Source organism: Spermophilus citellus (genome assembly GCF_964194105.1).
Source record: "Spermophilus citellus genome assembly, chromosome: 3".
NCBI lineage: Eukaryota > Metazoa > Chordata > Mammalia > Rodentia > Sciuridae > Spermophilus > Spermophilus citellus.
Window position 1 is genome coordinate 16,665,709 of NC_138184.1, and position 26,829 is coordinate 16,692,537.

General features: G+C 53.2%; 2 protein-coding genes across 4 annotated transcripts; one reads left to right on the forward strand and one right to left on the reverse strand.

The window, feature by feature from the left end:
* Window positions 1–1,242: 1,242 nt before the first annotated feature.
* Window positions 1,243–10,523, reverse strand: FKBP8 (FKBP prolyl isomerase 8). 3 transcript variants are annotated; one of them, XM_081283078.1, is made up of 9 exons: window positions 10,375–10,523; window positions 8,528–8,835; window positions 5,542–5,711; window positions 5,365–5,453; window positions 4,840–5,060; window positions 4,277–4,449; window positions 2,646–2,723; window positions 2,110–2,241; window positions 1,243–1,729 (listed from the first exon to the last, which is right to left on the reverse strand). In XM_081283078.1, exons 2-9 carry the CDS (start codon window positions 8,808–8,810, stop codon window positions 1,643–1,645), a joined length of 1,233 nt encoding a protein of 410 aa, XP_081139204.1. In that variant the 5' UTR covers window positions 8,811–8,835; window positions 10,375–10,523; the 3' UTR covers window positions 1,243–1,642. The 3 variants fall into 3 exon arrangements, with proteins under 3 accessions (XP_081139204.1, XP_081139205.1, XP_081139203.1); XM_081283079.1 differs by having other exon boundaries at window positions 4,840–5,057; window positions 8,528–8,829; window positions 10,348–10,507; XM_081283077.1 differs by having other exon boundaries at window positions 8,528–8,829; window positions 10,348–10,507.
* A 6,946-nt stretch (window positions 10,524–17,469) lies between these two features.
* KXD1 (KxDL motif containing 1) lies at window positions 17,470–26,148 on the forward strand. The gene is made up of 5 exons (XM_081284381.1): window positions 17,470–17,615; window positions 21,662–21,783; window positions 23,025–23,177; window positions 24,305–24,351; window positions 25,143–26,148. The coding sequence occupies exons 2-5, from the start codon at window positions 21,683–21,685 to the stop codon at window positions 25,370–25,372; spliced, it is 531 nt and encodes a 176-aa protein (XP_081140507.1). The 5' UTR covers window positions 17,470–17,615; window positions 21,662–21,682; the 3' UTR covers window positions 25,373–26,148.
* Window positions 26,149–26,829: the final 681 nt, after the last annotated feature.

The following is a 26,829-nucleotide window of genomic DNA, read 5'->3' on the forward strand; positions in this document are numbered from 1 at the left end:
TCTGGGACAAAGGACTTGTCCCCAGAATATACAAAAGTGGTCAAAGAACAGGGAGCCCAGTACTGGAGCTTCTCCAGCACACGGTCAGCACTTGGGAATGACAGCAGTGACGGTCACATAGGACCAGCTGGAAGGTCACCCAATCATCCAGGATCAGCTGCCCAGCCGGTGCCTGAGAGCTGGGCATTGGCCAGGTCAGTGAGAATGAGAAAGGCAGGTCGTTCTGACTGAGGGAACTGCAGCCCTGCCTCCAGGGAAGGCCCCTTCTAGGGGACAGACACCAAAGGGGACTGACGCTGGAAAGGAGGCACAGGCTCAAGCCACCTGTGGCCTTCTGCCCCCCCCCCCCCCACCAGCCATTCCAGTAGCAGAAAGAAAGGGCTTGGAAATAGGGCAGATTCAGGTCCTGTGGGGACAGGTGTACACGATACCTGTGGAGGTCTACTTTTGGGGGCAGGATGGAGCAGCAGGAAGAGCCAATGAGCTGTGAGGCCCGATGCTAGCTCTACCCATGCATGCTGTCATGGTGGGCAACTCACAGGAGGCATTTCCAGTCCCAGGTGGTGGGGAGAGTCCATGGGATTGGAGGTAGCTCCTGCCCGGAGCCCTGCACAGTCTGGCATTGCTGGCTACCCACCCTCACCAACCTCCCAACACACTGGCCTGATCCTGCCCCTGGGCCTTTGCACCCATCGTGCTGCCGCATGAAAAGGGTTGTTGGCTGGATGAACAAGCATACCCCGTGGCCACTGAGGTCTCAGTGCACAGCACTACCTGGGAGAGTCTTCCTGGATCCCCAGCCACACCCCTGGACCCCCACTCAGGTGTTCACACCCTTCTTCTGGGTCCCATCCCCCCCCGCCCCCCCCCAGCTGGGGATGAAATCCAGGGCAAGTACTCTCACACCCCAGCTGCTCATCCAGGTCCTGGGAGGCCAGGAACCTGGTGCCTGTGACACATCACTGAAGCAACGGGTGATCTTCCAGGCTCACGTCAGGGCCTGCTGGGGTCCCTGATCCTCGATGAGAACAAAGATTCACGAGGCCGGGTGACAGGTGGAGCTGGGTGGGCGGTTCCCCTGCTACATCACCCCACTTCTCCAGGCTGTTCCTCCCTCTGTAAAGCAAGTCTTTGGCCCCAAGGGGAGACCTCCACTCTAGCCTGCCCTGTTAGCCCACAGCGCTGCGTGATCCTGGATGAACCCCAGGCCAAGTGGCAATGAAAGAGGCTCCGGAGGCCGCAGCGCGGGTGGAGGCTTTATTTCACTGTGGGGGAGCCTGGACAGAGGGCGGCAGGCAGGGCAGGAAGGGCTGGCGGTCAGGTGGGAACTGGGCGGGGTGGGCTGCCCCCAGGCCTACTTAGGAGGGGAAACCGAGGCCGGCCCCGGGGGACCGAACCCCACGGGCAGGGGTGGGGAAGCGGAGCTGGGTCTGCAGGGACAAGGCCCTCCCTCTGGGCTGCCCCTCACTGCCTCCTGTGGGGTCTCAGTCCCTCTTGCTCTCTGGGCTTTGTGACCCCCGATCCTTGCTTCCCCGACCCAGAGGAGGGAGCCAGGCCACAGAGGACAGAGGACAGGGAGCCAGGGAGTGAGGAGTGCAGGGGGGTCCACGGTGTGCAGAGGGGGTGGCAGCCACCTGGTCCATCAGTTCCTGGCAGCGATGACCACAGAGAGCGCCACGCCCCCCAGAGCCACGGCAGTCGCCCCAAACAGCCACTTCCACGGGATGGACTGTGAATAAAGGGGAGAAGGTGACCAAGATGGCGGAGGGCAGCCACAACCGGCTTCCTGGGCCTCTGCTCCCACCATACTCCAAACAGGCCTCCTGGCAAAGCCCTGCTGGCCACGCCTTTCCTCACTCACCGAAACCCAAACCCCAAGTTCCCACCCGGGTCACCTCCTTGTCCCCGAAGAGCCCCACCCCCACCCAGGTCCCTCAGCACCAATCCACCCGACTCAGCGCTGGTCAGCGTAGGGCTGGGCCTCTGCGACCCCAGCTTCCCCGGCACAGCTGGTGACAGAGGACTCTCCGGCAGGTGCGGGATGAAAAGCGTCCCACTCTCTACCTGCGGGCCCTGGACCTCAGGGTCCCGTGCCCACGCACTGCTCACCCAGGCGCCCTTGCCGGGACACTTGGCCGGCAGCCGGCTGGGGTTGCCCAGCATCTTCCGGTAGAGGGCCGTCTCCGTGCTGCGCTGCGCAGCGTGCTTCTTCACCAGCTTGGACAGCTCCGCGTGGATCGTCTGTGGGAGGGGGCCGTGGGCACCACTGGGACCTGGGGCTTCCGACTGCCTACTCTGTGCTTCACCAAAGGGGGGGCTGCTGTCCCCGTTGCCCAAAGGAATGGGGTAGACGGTGCAGAGCACGAGACAGCCAGGGAGGGAAGGTCCCAGAGGGAAGGCCAAGGACACAGGCCCTGGCCAGGATGGTGGTGCCCTCAGCCCCGGGAGGGCTGGCAGCATGAGTCCAGCCTGTCCATGTGGGGTCACGGGGACTTAGCAAGCTGGCCAGGGGCCTTTAGCTGCCCATCCCCTGCCCACTGGGAACACCAGAGAGCCACATGAAGAAAAACTTACGGCAGACTGCAGGCAAGACTTCCCAGATAGCCCCACAAAGCAAGTCCTTGGGACACCCCTGTCCTGCTCACCTTGTTGGAAGGTTCCAGCTTCAGGGCTGCCCTCAGGATGGGGATGGCCTCACTGTACTCGCCTTGCTGAGCCAGCACCTGTGGGGAAAGGGCGCCATGCCTGGGGACCACGGCAGGCTTGCTCTCCTTCAAGAGGCCCAGTCCTGCTAAGCTCCTGGCCCCCTGACCAGTCCCCACCGTCTCCAGCAGGAGCCCAGGTTCCAGGCCCCTCTGTACGCGCCCACGCCCTTGGTTTCTGAGTGCTACAGCTGGCACAGCACTGTCCCGTCCAAACCGGCCCCTCTCCCTGTGTGTCTGGCTCAGCCTGAGCTGGACGCCTGGGTGCCCCCTTCACTGCCTCCTTCCCTCATGGCCTCAAGGAACTTCCCACGAGGGAAGTTCAGGCCACAGTGAATGACTTGAGGCCAGGCATGTGACCCAAGGAGGTCAGTGAGATCCAGCCTGAATGGGGCAGTACCACTGGGAAGCCAGTTGCTAAGGAAAAAGAATAAAATTCTGGAGCTTTGGGGAGCTTTTTGGAGCTGGGGTGAGGGTGAGGGTTAAGGAGCCTGAGGGAAGCCCATGGCACAAAGGCACAGCATCCCCACATCACTGGGAATGCCTGAATCTCGCCGTGCCTGAAGCTAGCTACCCTGGACAGGAGAGTTTCATGAACCAACAATCTCTCCTTTTTGCTTGAATCTGTTCAAGTGGGTTTCTTTCACTTTCAAACAGTAGATGCTACTGCCACCCCAAATTAGAAACCAGCTGACAACAGCCAGACATGGTGGCACATGCCTATAATCCCAGCGACTCAGGAGGCTGAGGCAAGAAGATTGCAAGTTCGAGGCCAGCGCCAGCAACTTAGTGAGGCCCTAAGCAAATTCAGCAAGACCAAGGCCAGCCTTAGCAAGTGCCCTGGATCCACTGCCTAGAGTGCAGATAGACAGGCAAGACACCTCCATGTGCTACCTATCAGAAGGTGACACAGCAAAAATGAAGAGATGACAGGGCAGGGGAGGGGGCAGGGGAGGAGGCAGGCGAGGAGGGCCTCCTGAAATGGTGACATCAGAGCAAAATCCTGAACAGGAGCTGGCGGTGCAGCTCAGGGTAGAGTGCTTGCCTGGCACGTGTGAGGCCCTGGGTTCTGCCCCCAGCACCACACACACCAAAAAAGAAAAACTAAACCTGAACCAGATCTAAGAGACCTAGGCAGGTCCTGGGGTACAGTGACCTGAGGCACAGGGCACAGCCTGGCCAAGGTCCTGGGGCAGGAGGGGCCTAGACGCAAGCAGGGAGGAGGCTGGGGGACGGAGAGGAGCAGGAGGTGAGAGAGCAGAGGAACTGGAGGAAGGGGACAACCAGATGACTCAGGGTCCCAAGGGCCATGACCAGAACTCAGCTTGTGCTCTGAAGGAGGAGACAGAGCCTCGGAGGATGATACACAAGGAAGAGTGGCCCTGGGACAGAGGCAAGGGGCCCGAGAAGCTGGGATTTAGGATTTAGGTCTAGCCTCGGCCAACCAGTCACGGGACCCAGGCTACACCCCTGTACCTCTGTGGGCCTATTTCCCGCCTGCACCCCAGAAAGCTCAGCTAGCTGACGCCTGTCTTTCTCGGTCACGGGGCTGGGGGCTCGGCTGGGCGGCCCACCTTGCCCTTGCGGAAGAGCGCCTTGATGTTGTCGGGCTGGTGCTCCAGTACCAGGCTGCAGGAGCGCAGGGCGGCGCGGTAGTGGTCCAGCTTCAGCTGCGAGGCGGCCAGGTTGTTCAGACACTTCACCTTCAACTGCAGGAGCTGCTCCTCCTCCTCAAAAGTCATATCCACTGTGGAGGACAGTGGTCACTGCACCACCAGCCCCCAGGACCCGTGCCTCTGAGGCGTGCTGGCTGCCATCCACCAGGGTCAGGGAGCTGGGTCCTCCCGTCTCTACGGGGCCAGGGCCACACCTTCCCCAGGCTCCAGTGTCTGATTCTTGGCACCTCATGGAGGGAGTGTTGGAGGGGCACAGGGACTGATGCCACCTGCCATGGCCCATCGTTCACCCGCCTTCGCGACATTCCCACTGGCCTCGGGTACATCAAGGCTGGAGGGGCCCCGTCTGGAGGGTTTAGGGTTCCGAGCCCAGGACCCGGGGGCTGGGGGCTTCTGAGCTGAGCTGGAGGAACACCTCTGTGGGGTGGTGGTGGGGATCTGACCCAGAGCCAGTCAGTCACCTTTGGCGCTGGACGTGATGGCCTTGATGGCAAGGTCGTAGGAGTTGGCGGCCAGCACGAAGTCCGCTCGCTGGTAGTGGGCGTTGCCACACTCCCGCTTCCGGTTGGCCAGGGCCACCCTCTCCTGCCCTGTCAGCATCTCCAGGTCAGGCCCATCCACGGCCGTCTTCAGGGTGACCTCCAGGCACAGGGCCGCGTGCGGGGGGATGTAGGGGCTCCTGCTGGGGAGGTGGGGCAGGCGGGCGCACTCAGACCCGGCGGCACTGGCCCTCGCCCCAGGCTCGCTGGGTTGACTCTGGGGCAGGAGGGAAGGGCCTCAAGTTCCAGCTGTGCCCATCGCCACCCCTCCTCAGTGAAATAGGGAAGTCACCCTGCCACCCCTGAGCTGCGTGACTTGGCTAGCAGGTGTTCTTCCCTAAGTCTCAGTCGCCTCTTCATCTATAAAGCGAGCAGGCAGACAGGGAGAGCCGGGGGACACCCCACCAGCGTCCCCCACTTGGCCAGGACCCATGTGGTGGCGCTCACCTGCCCTGGGGGCCGTAGCAGTACTTGGAGTCAGCAGTTACCATGGCCGTCTCGCCCACGTCCATGAGGGGGACACTGAGGTCCAGGGCCTGGGGTGGACAGGGCCAGAGGGACTCAGGTACGGCCCAGCCTGGCAAGGTGCCCATCCTGCCCCTACCCACCTCCTCCCTCTCCAACCTGGATGACGTCACAGTCGCCCAAGGTGAACACCAGCTCTGGCTCCTCCTGTACCCGTGTGCCATTCTCCAGCGACATCTGCAGCTGCACGGTGACCACCTGCCCCTTAGCAGGTCGGCTTGAGCCAGGTGGGCCTGGGACCAGTGTCTTCTTTCTCAACAGCCCATTCCCTGCCAGGAAGCAGGGACACAAACCTGTCATTGGGTGGCCCTATGTCCCCAAGCCCCCGCCAAGCTCTGGGTGTGAGCTAAACACGTGATGACCACCCTTCCACTGCCAGGCAGGCTGACCCAAGGAGGCTGGATAGTGGGCATGGCAGATCTGTTTTCTGGTGCTGCGGATGGAATCCAGGGCCTTGCTGGGCAAGTGAACTGCCACTGAGGCACTTCCCCAGCTCCAACAGGACAGATTTAGGGGCGACGATGCTGGTGCTGGGAACTGGCTCAGTGACCAACAGCTGTTCCAGACAGAGAGATCCAGAAGAGACACTGGAGTAGGCCCCTCCTCCAGCTTCAAACCCCAGCCCTGGGATGTCTGGGCCTCAGTTTACCCAGCCATGATGAGGCAGTCACAGGGCCTCCCAGGGGCACCCAGCAAGCCCTTGCTTGGTTTGTAACCACTGCTGTGCTGCGAGTACGTCTCTACGGAAGCACGACGTGCACAGAGTTTAAATATTAAACAGAGTTAAAGGGCTTGTGAGCAAAAGTAGCTCCTGATGCCCCCGTGACTTCAGGAGACCACTGTCCACACTCTCAGCCACTCCGGCTGCTGTCTCTCCCATGCCCCAGGCCATCCCAGGAACCACCAAACAGCCAACGCCAATGCCAGCTGAGCAGGCACAAGGCTCAGCACCCCTGCAAAGGCACTCAGGAGCCTGCCACCCACTGTCACCCCACGGCAACTGCTGGGATGACTGCTTCCAGCACCCACGTGAGACAGCAGACAACAGAGCAGAGAGAGGGCAGGTGACATGAGCTGGGCCTTCCTCAGAGCTCCCCCAGCTTTCCTCCAAACAGAGCCCCAGGGCAGCGAGGGCAAAGACTGCTGAGCAAGAGGGCAGCCTGGTCTGTGGCCAGGGGCTCAGTTCCCACGCTGGCCTACACCCTGCCACATTCTGATGCTCTAGAATACTTTGCAAGTCTGAGTGGATTCTAGCCTAAAGATTAGAGACACTGATGAAGCCATCCTTATTCTGAAATATTCTAGAAAATTCTAAATGTCTGTGCTACACCCCTACTTGTACACACCTAGCATTCAGTCTGAGACCCAGTGATCCGACAGACCCCTGGGTCATAAGGTTTGTGGGCTCTGATGACGGACAAGCTGGAAGTCACAGTCACGGCCAGGCCCTGCCTCCTCTCCTAGGGTGGACTCCCGGGCAAACCACATCCCCTCAAGGGCTGATTCTGTGTCTGGAAAATGAAAACCCCAATTCTTTTTTTTTTTTTTTTTTTCGGTTTTCTGAGATGCTGGGAATGAAACCCAGGGCTTCCCACACGCTAGGCAAGTGCTCTCCCAAGGTGCTGCACAGTCCCTGCCTGGAGGCCCCAACTCTGACCTCAGAAAGAGGCTGCACAAATACAGTGTCACACTAGTGCTCCAAGGGGGAGCTCACAGCTCTCACACTTAACACCCTTGGGAAACAACTTGCCCAACTCTACCACACCTAGGGAGGCTGGGTGACCTTGGGCAAGTGTCTTGGCCTCATGGAGCCCATTCTCCATTAACAGAGATGGAATCGGAAAGGGCTGCTGGAAGGATCCAGTGACATGCCACACGGGACTGGTGTGGAGCCAGCGCTCAGGAAGTATTACCTGGTGTTGGGGAGGGAGTAAATTCTTTCCCCCCTGTACTGGGGATTGAACCCAGAGTGCTTTACCACTCAGCCACACCTGCAGCCCACTGGTATTATCAACAGTGGTGATGATGGATCATTTATCATAAGAGCAATAATCATTCACTATGTCGGATATCAGGATTAGTGGCAACATATTTTCTACAGAATATTAACATTTCTCTAATTTTCAGAATTCTGAAATAGCACAAGGGAGAGGAGGAAGTGTGAGTGTCTTTCTTTGCAGGACTTCTTTGAACATTTAGAATGATAATGAGGCCCCCTCCCCGAGGCCCCCTCCCCGAGGCCCCAAGCTCAGGAGGGACTGGGCAGGAGCTCAGTGGTAGAGCACTTGCACATTCAAGGCCTTGGGTTCCATCTCCAGAACTGCAGCAAAAAATAAATAAATAAATAAATCCTCCCCCAAATATAACAATAATTGCTAATGGTACTTCACAGATATAAAGCATTTAAGAACAGTAAGGAAGTCAGACAGGGTGGAACATTCCAAAGCCAGACTTAGGCAACAGCCTTAGACCCTTTTATTTTGTTTTGTCCCAAACAAAATAAAAGGGCTATGGGTGCAGTTCAGTGGTACAGAGCTTGCCTAGCAGGTGTGAGGCCCTGGGTTCAATCCCCAGCACCAGGGGGAGAAAAAGAATAGTAATGAGTACTGTAAACCAGCCAGAGGGATGAACAGGACATTCTTCAGATCTATTTGACCTCAGGGGGCATTTTTCTGGGATTGGCACCAGTCAGACAATTGCCCAGAAAAGATGCAATAGGGGTTGGGAGCCACTGGCAATCAGCCCGATAGCTGTGTGGCTCTGGGCAGGTGACTCAGCCTCTCTGGGCCGCTGCTAACAGTTCTGGGAAAAAGAGACACAGCACATGGTGTGTGTGTGTGTGTGTGTGTGTGTGTGTGTGAGAGAGAGAGAGAGAGAGAGAGAGAGAGAGAGAGAGAATGAATGGAGTTCATGAACATGAAGCATCTCAAGCAGTTGTCACTGGCTGACAATCACCATAGTTACCAGGTTACTTTCAACCCTCACAGCAGAGATGAGAAACAAGTCTCAGGGGATGAGAAGGCCTGGTCCAAGGTCATTCTGCACCCTGGGCTGTGGCTCAACCCAAACCACCCCTGCTCCTTACCCAGGATGTCCAGCCACTCTTCTGGAGCCGGGGCTGGGGCAGGCTCTGGCTCCATGGCGGCCAGGAACTCTCGGGCCAGGGCCCCAGGCTGCTCGGCCTCCTCCAGAGTGGACTGTCCCATGTCCTCCAGAGGTGGCAGCTCACTCAGATCATCATCATCCTCTTCCTCCTCTTCCTCCTCACCCTCTGCATCCTCAACTCCATCCAGCACCTCGAAGTCTTCAAGTGGTGGGACAGAAGGCGGTGGGGCAGTGGGCTCTGAGGGCTCCGCACAGGATGCCATACTGCTGGGGGGACGGGAACTGGCCCTGAGGAGGGTTACAGATGGGGGTGAGAATCCCACCTAGCCTCACAAATTATCCGCACCACCCATTCCCTGCAAGCTGATCGCCTGCTGTGTGACTCAGGAATTGTGGCCCTCAGTTTCCTCATCTATATAGTGGGTATAACAACAAACCCAGGCTTGTTGAAAGAAATGAACAACCCACTCATCAAGTCCTGAGCATCAGTGTTATCTATTATTAGAACGAATTATTATTTAATCTTTATAAACACCCCAGGAAGTAGGGAACTCCATCCCCAACTGCAGAAAAGGAAATTGAGGCCCACTGGGGCATAGCCATTTGCCCAAAGTCCCAGAGCAAGCCAACTGCAGGGGCAGAATTGAAACGTGGGGTTCCAATCCCTGGGGCTTTATCTGATTAAATGCCAATAAAGAGTCACTGGGTTTTTTTCATTTGTTTTTTTTTTTTTTTTTTTTTTTTTTTTGGCTGGGAACAGCCCCTGAGGCCTCTGGGAAGCCATTTTTATAGCCTCTGAGCCACTTGTGAAGTTGAATCATTACCAGGGCTTTCTACTCCCAACTGTCCCAACTCCCAAAGAGATCCCCCTCCCCACAACCACCAGCACCAGCCCAATCACCTAGAACCCCCATGCTCCCACACCCTGAAGCTAATGACCCCAGCCTCAATCTCCCCCTACCCGCCCTCCCGCCTGCCAAGGGAGACCTTTCTCTAGCCATCCAGCCTCCTTCCCAACCTCTCAAAGCAGCCTTAGGAGTAGGAGAGACACCCCCCCCCCCCAGGCATTCCACAGCTTTTTCCTTGCCCCAGGCCTGTCTCCCTCGCCCAAGGCCTGTAGGGAGTCCCCACCTCTGGCTGTCCTATCACCAATCGGAGCTAGGCCCCCTCCCCCAGGCCCCCAGCTCAGGAGACCAAGCCATCACTCACCCACAGCATCCCCTCCTCTATAATCCTCACCTGCCAGGCTCCTTCCGGGATCGGAGCCCTATTCTGAGACCCTCCCAGCGCCCACCCCCACAATCCCCTGCGCCCACACCAATGGGCCTCCCCCACCACCACCCCTAGTCAGGGCCAGCCCCCCCACAGCGGCGCTGTCGCCCCGTAAACACCCGGGTGTCCCCAGACGTCTCGCTCCCAATCCCATAACGCCCTACGCTCTCCGGACGCCCCCTACCTGGGTCTGGCCCTCCGTCAACCACCCACCCAAGCCCCCAACGCCCCAGGCCGGTCTGACGCCACTAATCTGGGGCCCCGACCCCGCACCCCTTGGGCGCCCCCAGCCCAGCACGTCAGCGTCTACAGCCGCCAGACCGGCTCTCCTCCGCGCCCCACGGCCCCTACCCCCGGCCGCCAGCGCCTGGCTGCGCCCCCCTAGGACACTGCCGACCCCCGCGCCCCCAGCTCGCCTCCCCCACGGCCCTTCGCCCCGCCCATCGGCTACGGCCCCCGCCGCGCCGGCCTCCGGACCAGCCCAGGGCAGCGCCCAGGGCCGGCGCAACCCCGCCGGCGCCCCGGGACACGTGCCTCCGGCTCCGGGACCCCCACCTGGGGTCCTGCGCCCCCCTCCCCGCCCCCAGCCGCTGCCGCCGCGCCTCGGGAACCAGGTTCGGGCGCCCGGCCCCGCCTCCGCCGCGACCATTGGCCGCCGCCGCCGCGACTGCCGCGTCCACTGGTTCTCACACACGTCCGTCCCGGGAGCAGGCTCCACCTCCTTCCTGCTTTGCTCCGCGGGACGTTCTTAAAGGGGCAGAAGCTTCTGGGCCTTTTGGGGCGGGGGCGAGTGGGCCAAGGGTTGGAATCCTAACGCCCGTGATTACCGCGCAGCCCAGTGCTGTGCCTGGCTCCCATCAGAATTTCACCCTGCGCATCTGTAAAATGGGGATAAATACCCTTCTCATGCACTCTCACCTTGGCGGCTGTTGGGAAAACACTACTAAATGTTTCCTGAAGTAGACTGCTTGGGGGTCCAGGCACCTATGAGACTGCCGGATGACCACCCCGAAGCCCTAGTTACAGAAGTGGACCTAAGGCCCGAAAGGGGAAGCACGTGCCCAAGGGCACGCAGAACACCCCCCACGTATCACGTTCTGCTTCCCGAAGATTTCCTGGTGCATACAGGAGGCGCTCAATAACAGCCAGGTGGGCGACAGAGCGAGCAAGACCACTAGAAGTTCTTCCTCCATGCACCTCTGCCAGAGGGTGAGACGGTGTGCACTATCGATTAGAAAGGTTTCTGTGGATCTTATTTTGAAACAGGGCACTATACCTTACCAGCTCTTGTTTAATTTGCTCCCAGCAGGTAATCCTGCTAGAATGGTGTCCTCCTTTGGCTTTGCCCTCCACCCCACCCACCCACCTCACTCTCCCATATCCCGACAGGGATTTTCACCAGTTTTGTGCCCAGCACCTCCTTGAACAATGCCTGACTACCCATGGGAGCTCAATAAATGAAAAAAATAAATGGATGAGTCAGAGGCTGGGTTTTGGAGGTGGCCCTCACTGGAGGCAGTAACTGATTTTTGAAGATCAGAGCTCTGAGGTTGCCGCCTGCAGGAAGTCCTCCCTGACCTCCTCAAGGCAAAGCCTGGTAACCCGCGCCCCCCCCCGCCCCCTCCCCAGCTGTCCTCCGGTCTTTATGAATCTCTACTTCATAACTGGCTTACTTGTGTGTCATTTGATTCACCTCTGCCATGCCCAAAACATGGACGACACCACCGCCAGCAGCCAGGGAAGCTCTGTTGTTTCTCATTGTTGTAGTCCTGACACCTGCTCAGTGTTTGGCAGAAAAGCCTGAGTGGGGGCCAGTGGTTGCTCAGAAATCACAGCACAAGGCAGCCAGGATATGAGAAGTCCCCAGTCAGGGGTCAGGCTTAGTTCTGAGGAACTTGGATTATTTACCATCATCTATAAACTTCAGTGTTGTTTTTAATTTTTTTTTTGTTAAAATATTTTATTTTATTTTTTTTTTGAGAGTGAGAGAGGAGAGGGAGAGAGAGAGAGAGAGAGAGATAATTTTTTTAATATTTATTTTTTAGCTCTCGGCGGACACAACATCTTTGTTGGTATGTGGTGCTGAGGATCGAACCCGGGACGCACGCATGCCAGTCGAGCGCGCTACCGCTTGAGCCACATCCCCAGCCCTGTTTTTAATTTTTTTTAAGTTGTCAATGAACCTTCATTTTATTTATTTATATGCAGTGCTGAGAATTGAATCCAGGGCCTCACACATGCTAGGCAAGTGCTCTACCACTGAGCCCTGAGCCACAACCCCAACCCCTAATCCTTTCTTTCTTTTTTCTTTTTCTTTCTTTTTCTTTTCTTTCTTTCTTTTTTTTTTTTTTTTGTGCTGGGGATTGAACCCAGGGCCTTGTGCATGTGAGGCAAGCACTCTACCAACTGAACCACACCCCTAGCCCCCCCAATCCTTTTTTTCAGTTTTTTTTTAAATATTTATTTTTTAGTTACAGGTGGACACAATATTTTTTTTTTTAATATGGTGCTAAGGATCGAGCCCAGTGCCTCATGCATGCTAGGCGAACACTCTCTCTGAGCCATAACCTCAGCCCCCCTGATCCTTTCTTATGAGATGAGTATTCTGATATTTGGAAGTCACAGGACTAACTGCATTGAGAGTTGAAATGGTCATGTCCTCCCAATGAACTTTCATTTCCATGACATTCCCCTCTTTATCTCTGTTTCTGGCCTTAGAGCGGACTTTGACTAATAGGATTGCACTCATTCTCCTTTGATCATGTTTTCAATGTTCCATGCTCTTCACCATGTTGCCTTCCATTTTTCTGTATTCTTATACATATGTCTCTTGGAAGCAATATAGACTCGAGGTTTTTCGATCATTTATTTATTTATTTATTTTGCTACGGGGGATTGAATCTAGGTGCACTTTAACTTTACCACTGAGATACATCCTCAGTCTTTCTTATTTTATTATTATTTTTTAAATTTTGAGACAGGGTTTCTCTATGTTGACCAGATGGTCTCAAACTTGTGACTCTTCTGCCTCAGCCTCCCAAATAGCTGGAATTATAAGTATGTACCACCAGGTCCAGCTGAATTTTGCTTTTTGATCTATTCTTCCCATCTTTGTCTTTTAGCTGGGTTATTTGGCCTATTTATATTTAATGTAATTATTAACATTTTGGGACATAAATATGCCTTGTTATGTTTTTATTTCTGTCCCACCTGCTGTATGTTCCTTTTTTCTTCCATTTTCACCTTCCTTAAGATTGGATGGGTATATTTGGTAAGACCCCTGTCATTCTTTTTTTTTTTTTAATTTTTTTAATTTTTTGAGACAAGGTCCCACTATATTGCTCAGGCTTGTCTTGAACCTGTGGGCTCAAGTGATCTACCCACCTCAGCCACTTGAACAAGCAAGCCTGTGCCACATCACCTTATACATGAGGAAATGTTCATCTTACAGATAAGGAAACTGAAGCCCAGAGAGGTTGACTACTTTGTTCAAGGTCACAGTGGTGAAAGGCAAGATGGAGCAGGTCCCTTCCCCCACTGGGTTTCTCTTCCAGCAGGGGATCTGGATATTGCATAAACAATGATGCAGATAAGCATTTAATTGCAGCTGTGATCACTTCTATGTAGGAAATGAAACTGAAAAAAAAAAAATTCTAATCCTGAAATTCGGGCCTCCTCTGGCCCCAAAGTCCGTGTCACTGGACCGGCTGAGCGTCCCTATCACTTCCTATTTTTTCCCTTGAACACAACATTTTCTTGTCTCTAGTCCACTATCTAAAAAACATTTTGGGCTAGTCAACTTCCCTTTGGTCTTGATGTGCAGCCCCCTACTCCTTCCACTTCAGCACCCAGCAGCACCCAAGGGACCCACTGAAAAGCTTGGTTTCTTCAGTCTGGGCCTTGTCTCCTGCAAGGGACAAGGTGCATCAGGATTCTGCTTTTTCCAGCCCCGCCCCCAGCTTCCCCCTCTCAGCACTGGCTGCTGCCTGGCTCACTGACATCTCGGAGTCTTCTGAGGATCACGTCCACACTGTGCACTTTCCCATCAATTTTCCCTTACTCCTGTGATTCTCTGTCCTGAATGATTATCTGTACCTAGCAAACTCCTAACCTTCCCTCAAAACCCCAATGCAGATGTACTGCTTCCTGGCAACCTTCTCCGCCTCCAGAAAGAGCCCTCTCACCCTACCTCTCAGATTCCTCCAGGTTGGACATCCTTCCCACCTTCCAATCACCAGTGCCCACGGACTGGGAGTGTCTGTTCCTAACTTCACCTCTATTCCTACTCCAAGGCCAGGGACAGGGTACTCTGGATCCCCAGAATCTGAGCAACACCCAGAATGGAGGGGAACAAATTGAAGCCAGGGATGCCTTACCACTAAGCTACCTCTCCAGCTCCCCCCCCTCCTTTTTGAGACAGGGTCTCACTACTTTGCCGAGACTGGCCTCAAACTTCTGATCCTTCTGCCTCAGTCTCCCAGTCGCTGGGATTTCAGGCACATACCACTGTACCTGAATAGAGTAAAAAAAATAAAATGTTTAATTGTCAAACATAAGAATCCTGGTTGGCATTGTTTGTTTTTCTTCTTCCTCCTCTTCATCTTTTGGTACAGGGCACTCTACCACTGAGTTACACCCAGTCTTTTTTATTTTGTGGCAGGGTCTCCCTGGGTCTCCCAGGCTGATCTGGACCTTGTGATCCTCCTGTTTCAGCCTCCTGAGTCACCGGGATTAGAGGCTTGTGCCACCATGACTGGCCAATCATTGACTTTTCAATGAATGAATGTGACAAAACATGGGAACATTACCTACAGTTTACTGAGGACTTATCTCGTGGCTTAACCTTGTTGTAAGGATTTCACTGCATGATTCATAAGGTGAAGCCACTTGCTCAAGGCCATGCAGCTAGGATGTGATAGACCTGGAATTAGAATGCAGATAAGTCTAATTCCGGGACTTTTAAACAGTCTTTCATGTGCCTGAGAACATTTTGTTGTTGTTGTTGTTGTTGTTTCAGTACTGTTCAGTACTGGAATTCAACTGAGGGGCGTTATGCCGCTGAGCTACATCTCCAGGCCTTTTAATTTTTTTTATTCTTTGATGGACCTTTTATTGACTTATAAGTGGTGGTGCTATGAATTGAATTCAGTGCTCATGCACGCTAGGCAAGCGCTCCACCACTGAGCCACAACCCCAGCCCAGGCCTTTTTATTTTGGAGACAAGCTCTCACTAAATTGCCCAAGGTATCCTTGAACTTGGGATCCTCCTGCCTCAGTCTTCTGAAAATCTGGGGTTATAGGTGTGCATCACCATGTCCAGCTGCAGTAGTTTTTATTCTCTACAGTTGGCCCTCCACATCTGGTGGTTCTGCATCCATGGATTCAAGCAACCTTGGAATAAAAATATTATTTCTTTGCAGAGGGCAGGGGTACTTCTGGGGATCCAGTCCAGTTGCACTCTACCACTGAGCTACATTCCCAGTCCTATTTATTTATTAATTTATTTTTGAGACAAGGTCTTGCTAAATTGTCCAGGCTGACCTTGAATTTGGGATACTCCTACCACAGCCTTCTGAGTCACTGAGATTACAGGCATGATCAGGAGGCTGAAACAGGAGGATCTACAAGGTCTGGACCAGACTGGGAGACTTAGGGAGACCCCACCACTGTGCCCAGCTGGAACAAAAATATTCTAGAAGAAACTGCATCTGTACTAAACGTGTGTAGACTCTTTTGTTATTATTCCCTAAATCACAACAGCTATATGTACACAGCACTTAAAATGTATTAGGATTCTAAGTCATCTAGATATTGTATAAACTCTGCAGGAGGATTGCAAGGTTCTATGCAAAACTCTCCCATTTTCTATAAAGGACTTGAGGATCCTAGGATTTTGGTATTCATGGTCCTAAAACCAATCCCTCACAGATATTGAGGGATGACTTATACATTCAGATACAAAAGTAAATATGTGTGTGTATTGGTTAGTAGATATTCATGTACATTTTCTAGCTCTGACTGCTAGTAGGGTCTAGAGGTATTGACAATACAATACAATTGCAATGAGCACACCAAGCACCTAGATCTTTGTTTCTAAATACCGGCTTCAAGCAAAGAAACCAGGCTCCTTGGAGAAAGGGTTGATTTTAGGGTTGTTTTCACTGCATGGAATATTTTGTGATACCCATAGTAAAGAAGCACTCATAAACGATACAGACTTATTTTTTGTACCAGGGATTGAACCCAGGGGGGCTTAACCACTGAGCCACGTCCCCAGCCATTTTTTTAAATATGTATTTTATTTAGAGAAAGGGTCTCAATAAGTTGCTGAGGCTGGTTTTGAACTCATGATCCTCCTATCTCTGCCTCCTGAGCTGCTGGGATTACAGGAATGTGTCACAAGCCCCAGCTGATGGGAATGTATTAAAAGAACACAGGAAAGAACTTAAAGGGGCAGCAAAATAAACAATACTTGATTAATGGTAATCCACAAAATAAAGTACCCGTAAGTTCAGTCATATTAATACTTGAATAAATCCATAACAAGAGAAGAATAGACAGCTTCGCTTATGGAATTCCAATTCGTAATCAAGTTAATAAATAGAAAACCACTATGAGGCAAACACTACCACAAGTAAATGTTGCCAGCAAGAACCACAGATGGATGTTAAAATTAGTAGATAGGAAAAAAAAAAGACAAAAAGCCTTCCAAAACAACAAAAATAAAACCCACAGGGCATTTGCATGGTCTCATTTATTCTCCTCATTTTCCTTTCCTTTCCTTCCCCCCCCCCCCACTTCCCCTCCCTCTCCTCCTGGCATGGTCTCTTAAGATACTAATTTTTTTTTTTAAGAGAGAGTGAGAGAGGAGAGAGAGAGAGAGAGAGAGAGAGAGAGAGAGAGAGAGAGAGAGAATTTTTAATATTTATTTTTTTTTAGTTCTCGGCGGACACAACATCTTTGTTGGTATGTGGTGCTGAGGATGGAACCCGGGCCGCACGCATGCCAGGCAAGCGCCCTACCGCTTGAGCCACATCCCCAGCCCTAAGATACTAATTGCAAAGGAGAAATCAGCAACTTTACAGAAGAGAAAGTGGCAGACACTGTCTCAAGCAAATAATCAAGTTCAATATCACCAGCAATGAAACACATCCACACCCTGCGCCTTCAAAATACAGTCTGTCCAATCACGAGGAAATATCGGACAAACACAGAGATGGACGTTCTGCGAAACCAGTACTCTTCAGAAATAATACGGTGAGGAAAAACAAGGAAAGACTGAGAACTGTCACATATTAGGGGAGACTAAGAAGAAGACGTGACTGGATTCAACGCAGAATCCTGGATGGAACTCCGGACCAGTTACCAAAAGCGGAGCAGAGATTTATGAACCCGAATGAGGCCGATTTCCAGGCTTGGGAAGCAGAACACCTGGGTCTGATTCGGCTACAGCTCACTTAAGACCTTGGGGGTACTTTTTACAGGTCTTGGGCCTCAGCCTTGCCATCTATATAATGAGATGTCTCTCTCAGCTTTCCCCTTTTGGGGTTGCTTTCGATCTCAGACTTTGAACAACTGAGCAGGCGCGACAGGAACTGTTTGATTGGCTATTCACTGTGACGCACGAGCGAACAGAAATTACGTATCAGCCCCACCACTTCCTGCCGCGCCTCAACGCACGCATGTCGGTCCCAGAATACGGCGTCGCCACGCGCGCTCGCACGCACGGTGCGTGGTGACGTCGAGGCGGCGAGGGCGCCATCCCGGAAGCGCGAGCAAGGCTGCCAGATGTGCAGGTGCCGCCGCCACCGACGCCGGGGCTGAGTTTGGGGTGGGGGCTGGGGACACCGGGGCCGCGGGGGAGCCGGGCCGGGTCGGGCGCAGCACCCAGGCTGCCGCGGGGTGGGGCGCGCCGCTGGCCACATCTGGGCACTCCTGCTGCGCACAGGCCTCAGTTTCCCCAGCTGCGCAGTGGATGCGCGGGGCAGTGCCACGGGCCGGAGCTAGATTCGGAACCCGGGCGCGGGAGTTGGGGCCTGCGCCCACATTGTGCGGTGTCATCCGGAGCCGCGCGTTGCTCTGCTTGTACCTCCAGTGTCCCCAGCGGGGAGTGAGTGCAGAGTAGAGCCCCGCCCCACTTGGGGTAATTTTGTGAGCTTGGGAGGCGAGTTAAAAGTTTGGGTTGGAACCGCTGCGTGTCTGCTGAGCTTGTGACCTTGGGCCACTGAGTCCGCCCCTGTGAGCGTAAGCTTCCCTCCGAGAGGATAGTATCTGCCTCGTAGTGGTGATTTAGAAAAATTCATTGAAGTGTTTTGTCATATGAAGAATTAAATATAAGTGATCGCTCCTGTGGAAGCACCTGGGAGGCTCTTGTTAAACTGATTCCCGGGACTTCACATTCCAGCTGGAGGAAATAGCCTGCTCAGAGATCTGTTTTTTTCTCTTTTTTCCCCCTTGCTTTTTGTTTTGTTTTGTTTAAAGAAATGGGGTCTCCTTGTTGCCCAGGCTGGCCCCGAACTCCTGCGCTCAAGCAGTCCTCCAGTTTCAGCCTCCGGAGTAACAGCCACTACAGGTGTGCGCATTGGCAACCTGCTGGAGCTCTCTTTTTATCGCACTGAGAGATCTTGAGTCTATTCTCATTTTCTGAGACTCAGGTGGAACAACACAGCCTCCTTCTGGGCGTGGCGGCTCCATCATCCCATAATGTATTTGGAGCAGAGCAGATCCCTTGCTGGATCCGTTCTGCTGTGGAGTAGCTGTCGGGGAAGGTTTCCTGAGGCAGCTGTGGGTGAGGGGGAGGTTGCCGAAAACCCCTCTCTCTCACTTCTGGGAGCCAGAAAGACAGGGGGGATAAAAACGTTGAATTTCTTTCTTTGTGGTACTGGGGATTGAACCACCGGGGCCGTTCTACCCTTGAATTACATCCCCAGTGCTCTTTATTTTGAGAGCGGTTTAAGTTACCCAGGCTGGCCTGGAACTTGCTATCCTCCTGCCTCAGCCTCCCAAGTATGTGGGATCGCAGGCATGTGCTGTGGCGCCCAGTTAGAGCCCCGCTTTGAAGCAGAACCATCTCTCTGGAGGTCTAAATCCTGGCTTGACATGGGCTAGATGTGGTCCTCTCCCCCACGAGTGCTCTTTTAAATCTGTTCTTTATACATGGTCATGTTTCTGGAAATGTGGCAGCTGTGGTGACCTTGCCTGACACATAATAAAAGCCCAGTGAACAGTTGGGAGGAAGCTTACACCTGATGTGGCAGCTTATTATTATTATTATTTTTTAAATTTATTTATTTTGCAGTATTGAGGAATGGAACCCAGGGCCTTGGACATATTAGGCAAGCATCCTACCACTGAGCTGTATTTCCAGCCCCAGCAGCTTATTTCTAGAAGAAAAGCAGGGGCTGCAAACTGCTAGCCAAATTCAAAGCACAAATAAATATTCTTGGCCTCCATGATGTTTTTTTTTTTTTTTTTTTTTGAAAAAAGTATTTGTTGCTAACATTTGGAATTGAGGAAATTTCACAGAGGAAAAAAGAAGATCCTATTAACATTTTTTTCCCATAAAAATATCTGAAGTTAGGCCAAAATCAGCTGCTGCTTTAAGAGGCAGCCTTCTGGGCTGGGATAGTGGATTGGCAGTGAAGTCTTGCCTAGCACATGTGAGGTACGGTGTTGGATTCCCAGAACCACATAAAAACAAAGTAATTTCTTTTCTTTCTTTCTTTTCTTTTCTTTTCTTTTTTTTTTTTAAGAGGCAGCCTTTTTGTAGCAGGTGGATACTGACCTCCTGTTCAGATTCCCACCTTTGTGGAACCTGCAGACTGTGCATTTGAGCTAGGGCTCAGGTTCACTGGCTGTGTGACCATGGCCCAGTTCCTCAGTCTCTCTGAGCCTCAGTTTTCTCATCTGTAAATAAAGATGATAATAGTTCCAAGTATTTGAGCTTGGTGCCTTAGGATATAGTAACTGCTCAGTAAATTGGAAGGTAGCCAGACATGGTGGCTTAGCCTGTGATCCCAGTGACTCTGGAGGCTGAGACGGGAGGATCACAAGTTTGAGGTCAACCTGGGCAATTTAATGAGATCCTGTTTCAAAATAAAAAGCTGAGCTGTAGCTCAGTGGTAGAGGATTTCCCTACCATGTGTAAGGACCTGTATTCAGTCTCCAGCACCACAAATAAATAATGAAATGGGAAGGGAGATTAAATGGATTCAAACATTTTGCTGATCCTGTGTAAATTTTCCCCCCCTTTTTTGAGATTCTGGGGATAGAGCCTAGAGCCTTCTGTGTGCTAGGCAAGCACTCTACCATTGAGCCATACCCACAGCTCCTATGTGTGACAATTAACCAATCAGAAGTAAACCTCTGTTGTTCTTTATTATTATTATTTTATCAGTTGGTACTGAGGATTGAACTCAGGGGCACTACAACTGAGCTACACCCATAGAACATAGAACTCCCAGACTGAGGGTGGTCAGAAGCAGATACTGGCCCTTCTGGCCCCATGGAGTCAGGGCCAGAGGAAATTTTTTTTTTTCCCTCCAGTGGACACAACATATTTATTTTTATGTGGTGCTGAGGATCGAACCTAGCGCCCCACGCATGCCAGGTGAGCGCGCTACCACTTGAGCCACATCCCTAGCCCAGGAACATATTTTTTGAGAAAGGGTTTCACCAAGTTCCCAAAGCTTGTCTTGAACTTGGGATCCTCCTGCCTCAGCCTCCACAGTAATGGCTGTTACAGGCATGCACCACCACGCCTGGCTCTGTTGGTCTTCAAATGTGTGGTCCAAAAAGTCAAGCTATCTCAAGGTTCTAGATTTTTCCCAAGTCCCTCAGAAGGGTCAGTTCTGTGCCCCCCTCCTACATGGCCTGGAAAGCCCCCTCTCTCTGGGTAGGGAAGGTCCTCGAACGCCAGGCAATCTGGGAGCTGCAGAGCCATCTGGGTTGTTGTGGCCATTGCCGGGCTGTGAATGCCTGAAATTCTTGGCTTTCATTTGCTCATAAAAGTCTAGTGTCAGAGCTGAGTTTCCAAAATTCTGTTTGCCTGTCCAAAACAAAGCTCTGACACTCCCTTGCCAGGTTCTGGGCCTGGGTGACACAGACAGCTCTCTCTTGGAGCTAACATTGGTATAGAGGGAGCCGTAGACAAACAGGTCAACTGGGAACTCGGGTAATTTCAGAAAGGATAATTTCACTGAAGCAGTGAAATATAAGAGTGACCCAAGCTGGATGTGGTAGCACAACTAATCCCAGTGACCTGGGAGGCTGAGGCAGGAGGATTGCAAAATTGAGGACAGGCTGGGCAACTTAGTAAGGTCTGTTTCAAAATCAAAACAGTTAGGGATGTAGTTCAGTTCCAGAGCACTTGCCTGGCATGTGCAAGGCCCTGGGTTCCATCTCTAATACTGCAAGAAAAAAAAAAAAGAAGAGTGACCTAAGTGGGGTTGTCAGCAAAGACCTCTCGGAAAAGAGACACTGGAGGTGGTGATGTGACAGGCAGCCAAGGTGTTCTGCTAGTGGGGACAGGAAGGAGGCTGGCAGATCCAAAAAGGGCTGGGCCTTGGACAAATGAACAGCAGGTGCCCTAAAAGTTGGGGAGTAGGGGATTCTAAGGTGCTGTGTGCTGTTCACAAATAGGACCCTTTTTGGTTCCCAAGACTCCAAGTTCTGGGATAATAACCCTGAGGCTCAGTTGGCATGGCTGAGTCACAACGCTCATCCCGACTCGGGGGCAATGGTTGAGTCAGAACCCAACCCATGAGGTTCCCAGTCCCACCTTAGGGCCCACGCCCCTGGTGCCTGGCATAGACCGCAGATTGTGGTTTCCTACCTGTGCCAGGCCGTGGAGGAGGAGGAAGAGATGGACCCCCCGGACTCGGCCTCCAGGGTCTTCTGCAGCAGAATCCTGAGCATGGTGAACACGGATGACGTCAATGCCATCATCCTGGCCCAGAAGAACATGTGAGTGTTGGCCGCAGGGCCCCAGGCGGGGAAGGAATGCACTCCTGGCCAGTCCCCACAACAGGCCTACACTGGTGATAAAATGAAGGAAATGAGCAAATCTGCCTGCTGGCTCCAGAGTTGGTCCCTCTGTGACCTGGAGGCGAGGCCTTGGCACAGGAAGCAGGACTTTCAGAAGGTCTTGCAGCTGTGACTGGCTTGGCAGGGGTCGGAGAACTGGAGGGATTTTTTTTTTCCTTTTAGTAACTGGGGATTGAACCCAGGGACACTCTATCACTGAGCTACATCCCCAACCCTTTTATTTATTTATTTTTTTAAGATAGGGTTTTATTAAATTGGTTAGAGTCTTGCTAAGTTGCTGAGGCTGGCCTTGAACTTGCGATCCTCCTACCTAGGCCTGGTATTTCAGGCATGTACCACGGAACTGGCTGTGGCTTCTTTTGGACCTTAACCCAAAGGCTTTCCCACACTGCATTGATGACCCAGCACAGACCTCATTTCCTGCCATTTCTCACTCTGTGCCTGGGCTCCTGGGTGAAGAATCTCAGCAATACCCATCTCACTTCTAGTTCTTGAGGGCAAATTCACACCTGACCTTTGGGAACTCCCGGACTGGGGGTGGTCAGAAGCAGATATGGAGTCAGGGCCAGAGGAACAACTTGGGGCTGCTGGAGTCTAAGGGGAGTGGGGAGTCTGCTTAAGGGAGAGATGAGAAAGTCTTAGCTTTCCGTCACTGTGACAAAATACCTGAGATAAACAACTCAGAGGAGGAAGGTTTATTTCTGATCACATGTTTTAGTGCATGGGTCCCTGGTCTATGGCAGCACAGTATATCATTGTGGAAAAGCACAGGAGAGTAGGCCTGTTGACTTCATTGTGGCCAAGTAGCAAAAAGATGACAGGAAGGTGCCAGGGTCCTGAAAGCCCCTTTGAGGGCATTTCCCCGGTGACCTGACTTCCTTCACGAGGCTCTGCCTTCTAAACATTCCATCACTTCCAGCAGCACCACAGTCTGGTGATCAGGCCTTTAGCACATGCCCTTTCAGGGACATTTAGGATCCAAACCCTAACAGAAGGGTACACTTCAGTAGGATTTTGAAGGTTGAACAGCAGTTTTAACTGGGCAGGCCAAAGAAACAGCACATGCCCCGGTCATGAAGCAAGTAAGGCCTTAGCATAGTCAGCAGGCAGCAAGGGCCCTGGAGGCGGGGCAAAGAGCTTGTGCCCTTTCTCTGCATCAGGCTGGACCGTTTTGAGAAGACCAATGAGATGCTGCTGAATTTCAACAACCTGTCCAGCGCCCGCCTGCAGCAGATGAGCGAGCGCTTCCTGCACCACACAAGGACGCTGGTGGAAATGAAGCGGGACCTGGACAGCATCTTCCGCAGGATCAGGTGTGTGCTTGACCCCTCTGTGGAATGCTCCTATTCGAACCCAGGAACTGGGAGGTTCTGCTGTTTTAATTGTTGTTGCTGTTTGGTACTGGAGACTGAACCCGGGTGTTCTCCTACTGTGCTCTACATCCAGCCCTTTTTGAGACAGGGCTTCACTAAGTTGCTGAGGTTGACCTCAGCCTCCTGAGTCACTGGGATTACAGGCATGAGCCACTGGGCCCAGCCCCAGCCCTTTTTGTTTTGTTTGGGTTCCAAGGATTGAACCCAGAGGCACTCAGCCACTGAGCCACATCCCAGCCCTTTTTATTTAGAGACAGGGTCTCACTGAGTTGCTTAGTGCCTTGCTTTTGTTGAGGCTGGCTTTGAATTCACAATCCTTCTGCCTCAGGTTCCTGAGCCGCTGGGATTACAGGCGTGCACCTGCCAGCCCCAGCCCTTTTTAATCTTGCTATAATTTATAACAGCACATGTTTTCTGGGGCTTCATATCAGGTTTACTGCCCAGATGGTTTGGGGTAAGGGGAGCAGGGATCTTGAGGGTTGATAACCACGGCTATGTGTCCCCGTCACCCAAGAAGGAGAAGAGGGGTTGCCACCTGGCCTGGAACCATCAACAGTAGTGGTACTTATAAGGCCACAAAGATAACCACCTGCTTTGAAAACCTCCTTTCCATTCTCTGCAAACACAGCTGTGGTACTTTAGGAAAAAGAAGAACCAGCTAGGGGCTGGGGATATAGCTCAGTTGGTAGAGGGCTTGCCTCACATGCACAAGGCCCTGGGTTCAATCCCCATCCCCAAAACAAACAAACCCACCCACCAAACCAGCAGTTAAAAAAAAAAAAGAAAATTCTCTAAGCTTCATTTTGTCCAAAGGTAGAGGAGGCTAACATAAGGGGGCACTGCAGGGAGAGGGCCCCTCTGCCTGGGCTCAGGGACCAGACCCCAGGGTGCACGTCTGCCCAGGTGTTCCCAGGCGTGTTGGGCTGAGCGTGGGGCAGAGAGAGGGAGGCTTGGTGAATGGTGAGGGCCAGGTTCCTGCTGCCCACCCAGCAAGGGCTCCCTAGCCAGTGCCAGGCCCAGCCCATCTGATCAGCAGGTTCAGCCCCTGTGCCTTCCCTTCCCTGCAGGACCCTGAAGGGGAAACTGGCCAGGCAGCACCCGGAGGCCTTCAGCCGTAAGTGTCACCCAGGCTAGTGAGCCCGAGCATGCCAGCTTCCTCCACTCAGAGCTGGCTTCCCGAAGGTCACCTTGGGCTGACATGCAGCCCAGGCCCTGGTGGGTGGAGGGTCCAGAGAGATGGGGGTGGGGGGCAAGGGCAGGGTGCTGGTGAGATGCAGTCTCCTTGTCCTGGGGTGTACCCATGTAGTACCATGAGCCAAACTCTGCCCACAACCACCTGTGACGGGGGACTATGAATATCCTGATTTCAGAGGGGGAAACTGACGCCCAGAGAAGCACGATTGTGGAGGAAGTGCAGCTGAAAAGGGAGGGGGAAGGAATCAAGTTCACATCTGTCTAGTGACAGCCCTAGTGGCTCTGGGCCACCATTCTGTGTCGTCAGCACCTCAGAGGGTTCCCGGTTGCTGAGCCTTGGTTTACCCAATCTGCTTAATGGGCCAATAGCTAGCTCTTCATCCCAAAGCTGCCGACTACCATGGACATAAATTCCGAGTTTACAGAGCAGGGTGGACAGGAGGGGTGCCTGGGCCAGGTGATGTAGTGGGGGTGAGGAAGGACAGAGCCAGCTCACCCAGCCTAACCTAGGAGGCTGAGGCAGCATCCCGACATCACTTCGTGTGGGAGGGATTCCTCTTACCTGCTGGGCCTTGGTTTCTTCCTCTTCCTCAGTAAAATGGGCTAAGTCATGTACCCACAGGGCAGGGAGCCTGTCAGGTCACACACACAAAGTCCCCCATCTGAGTGTTTGACAAGGCAGCAGAGCAACTCCTGGGCCTCCTTCCTCAGACATCCCAGAGGCTTCCCTCCTGGAGGATGAAGACGAGGACCCCATCCCGCCCAGTGTCACCACCACCATTGCCACCTCGGAGCAGAGCACAGGCTCATGCGACACCAGCCCTGATACTGTCTCGCCCTCCCTCAGCCCTGGCTTCGAAGACCTGTCCCACATGCGGCCTGGCTCTCCCACTGTCAACGGCCACAGCCAGACGGATGATGAGGGGAGGCCGGGAGAGTAGCCCTGCTCCAGGCACCCAGAGGTCTTGGGCAGCAGTAGCCATCCCCAGGTGTCTGAGGTGGCAGTGGGTAACCCTGCCTCACCATCTTCACCTTTGCCACCCTGTTCTGTCATCCAGGGCTCCCTCCTGGGGCTGCGGAATTCCTGGGGTCTCTAATTTCCTGCTCCTTTTCCTGGGAACATAACCTCATGCCAGGGCACAGCCATCCCAGCTGGAGTGGTGGGGCTGGGCACAAGGGATGTTTTCAGAGCCAGGCCTCAGGTCTGCTCTGAACAACAGTTAAGAGGTGACCTATCCCCTGGCTAGGACCTCCTGGAGGTGGACAAGATCGTCACATCATCCTCTCACCCTGCACCCACTAATTCTGGTTTCCCTGCCCCTTTCTCAGACTGAAGTACTGAGTACTTTCTCCAGTTAGTGTCTCCAGGAGGTTTCTGACACAGAGAAGGAAGTTAGAGATGGAGGCTGGATGGCCACTCAGCCCTGGGCCTGTGAGGCCTGTGTTTGAATAGAGGTGTGGACCTCAGAGGCCCCGTAGGCATCTCCTGGGTTTCCTGGAGCAAGCCACACCACCTTGGAAAACAGAGTTTAGTGGAATATTTTTGTACCCGATGTTTACAGATGCTGTTGGGAAGTTATCAATAAAAAGACTCTGGGGGCTGGAGATGTGGCTCAAGGGGTATCGCGCTCGCCTGGCATGCGTGCGGCCCGGGTTCGATCCTCAGCACCACATACAAACAAAGATGTTGTGTCTGCCGATACTAAAAAATAAATATTAAAAAACCTCTCTCTCTCTCTCTTTAAAAAAAAAAAAAAAAGACTCTGTTGCTAAAAAGGGAAGAGCACCTCTCCCTGGCTTCTTTCCCTCCTTGGGTCTAGCAGCTGAGAAAGTGGACACATGCTGGATGGAGGACATGGAGTCCTTTTGTCAGGGTCTGCAGACAAGCACACACCACTGACCTGGAAAGAGATAGGACTGACCACCAGGCTGCATGGCTGAGCCTGCAATCCCAGCAACTTGGAAGGCTGAGGCAAGAGGATCGCAGGTTCCAGGCCAGCCTCAGCAACTTAGTAGGATCTGTCTTAAAAAAGGGGGGGGGGGGGCTGTAGCTGGCGGCAGAGCTCTCCCGGGTTAAATCCTAGTAACACACACACAAAGATGGGGCTGTTCTTCGTGGAGGTCCCGGTGGTGGCAGTCCTAACAACCCAGGTTCGCACTTCCCAGGTCGTCACACCTTCTGTTGGCACTGCTACCAACACTTCCCTTACCCCCTTGAACAACACCTCTAGATTGCAGTGTGTGTGCGTGGGGGGGGGGGGCTCAGGCAGCCAGATTGGACCCCATTCCCCGTTAGACTCTCCCAAAGTCGCCTCACCTTCGGAGCTCTTAGAATTTATGTAAAAGGAATCTGCTGGGTGCGGTAGAGGCTGAGGCAGGAGGATGGCTTGAGCCCACG

Bases quoted from the DNA above. Each gene is read 5' to 3' on its own strand.
- FKBP8 (XM_081283078.1), bottom strand. From the start codon at position 8,810: ATGGCATCCTGTGCGGAGCCCTCAGAGCCCACTGCCCCACCGCCTTCT. The intron at 5,454-5,541 runs GTTGGAGAGGGA...TGTCCACCCCAG, and splicing joins GCGACTGTGACGTCATCCAG to GCCCTGGACCTCAGTGTCCC. The intron at 1,730-2,109 runs GTGAGCAGTGCG...CTTTATTCACAG, and splicing joins GTCCCGGCAAGGGCGCCTGG to TCCATCCCGTGGAAGTGGCT.
- KXD1 (XM_081284381.1), top strand. From the start codon at position 21,683: ATGGACCCCCCGGACTCGGCCTCCAGGGTCTTCTGCAGCAGAATCCTG. The intron at 21,784-23,024 runs GTGAGTGTTGGC...TCTCTGCATCAG, and splicing joins ATCCTGGCCCAGAAGAACAT to GCTGGACCGTTTTGAGAAGA. The intron at 23,178-24,304 runs GTGTGTGCTTGA...CCTTCCCTGCAG, and splicing joins AGCATCTTCCGCAGGATCAG to GACCCTGAAGGGGAAACTGG.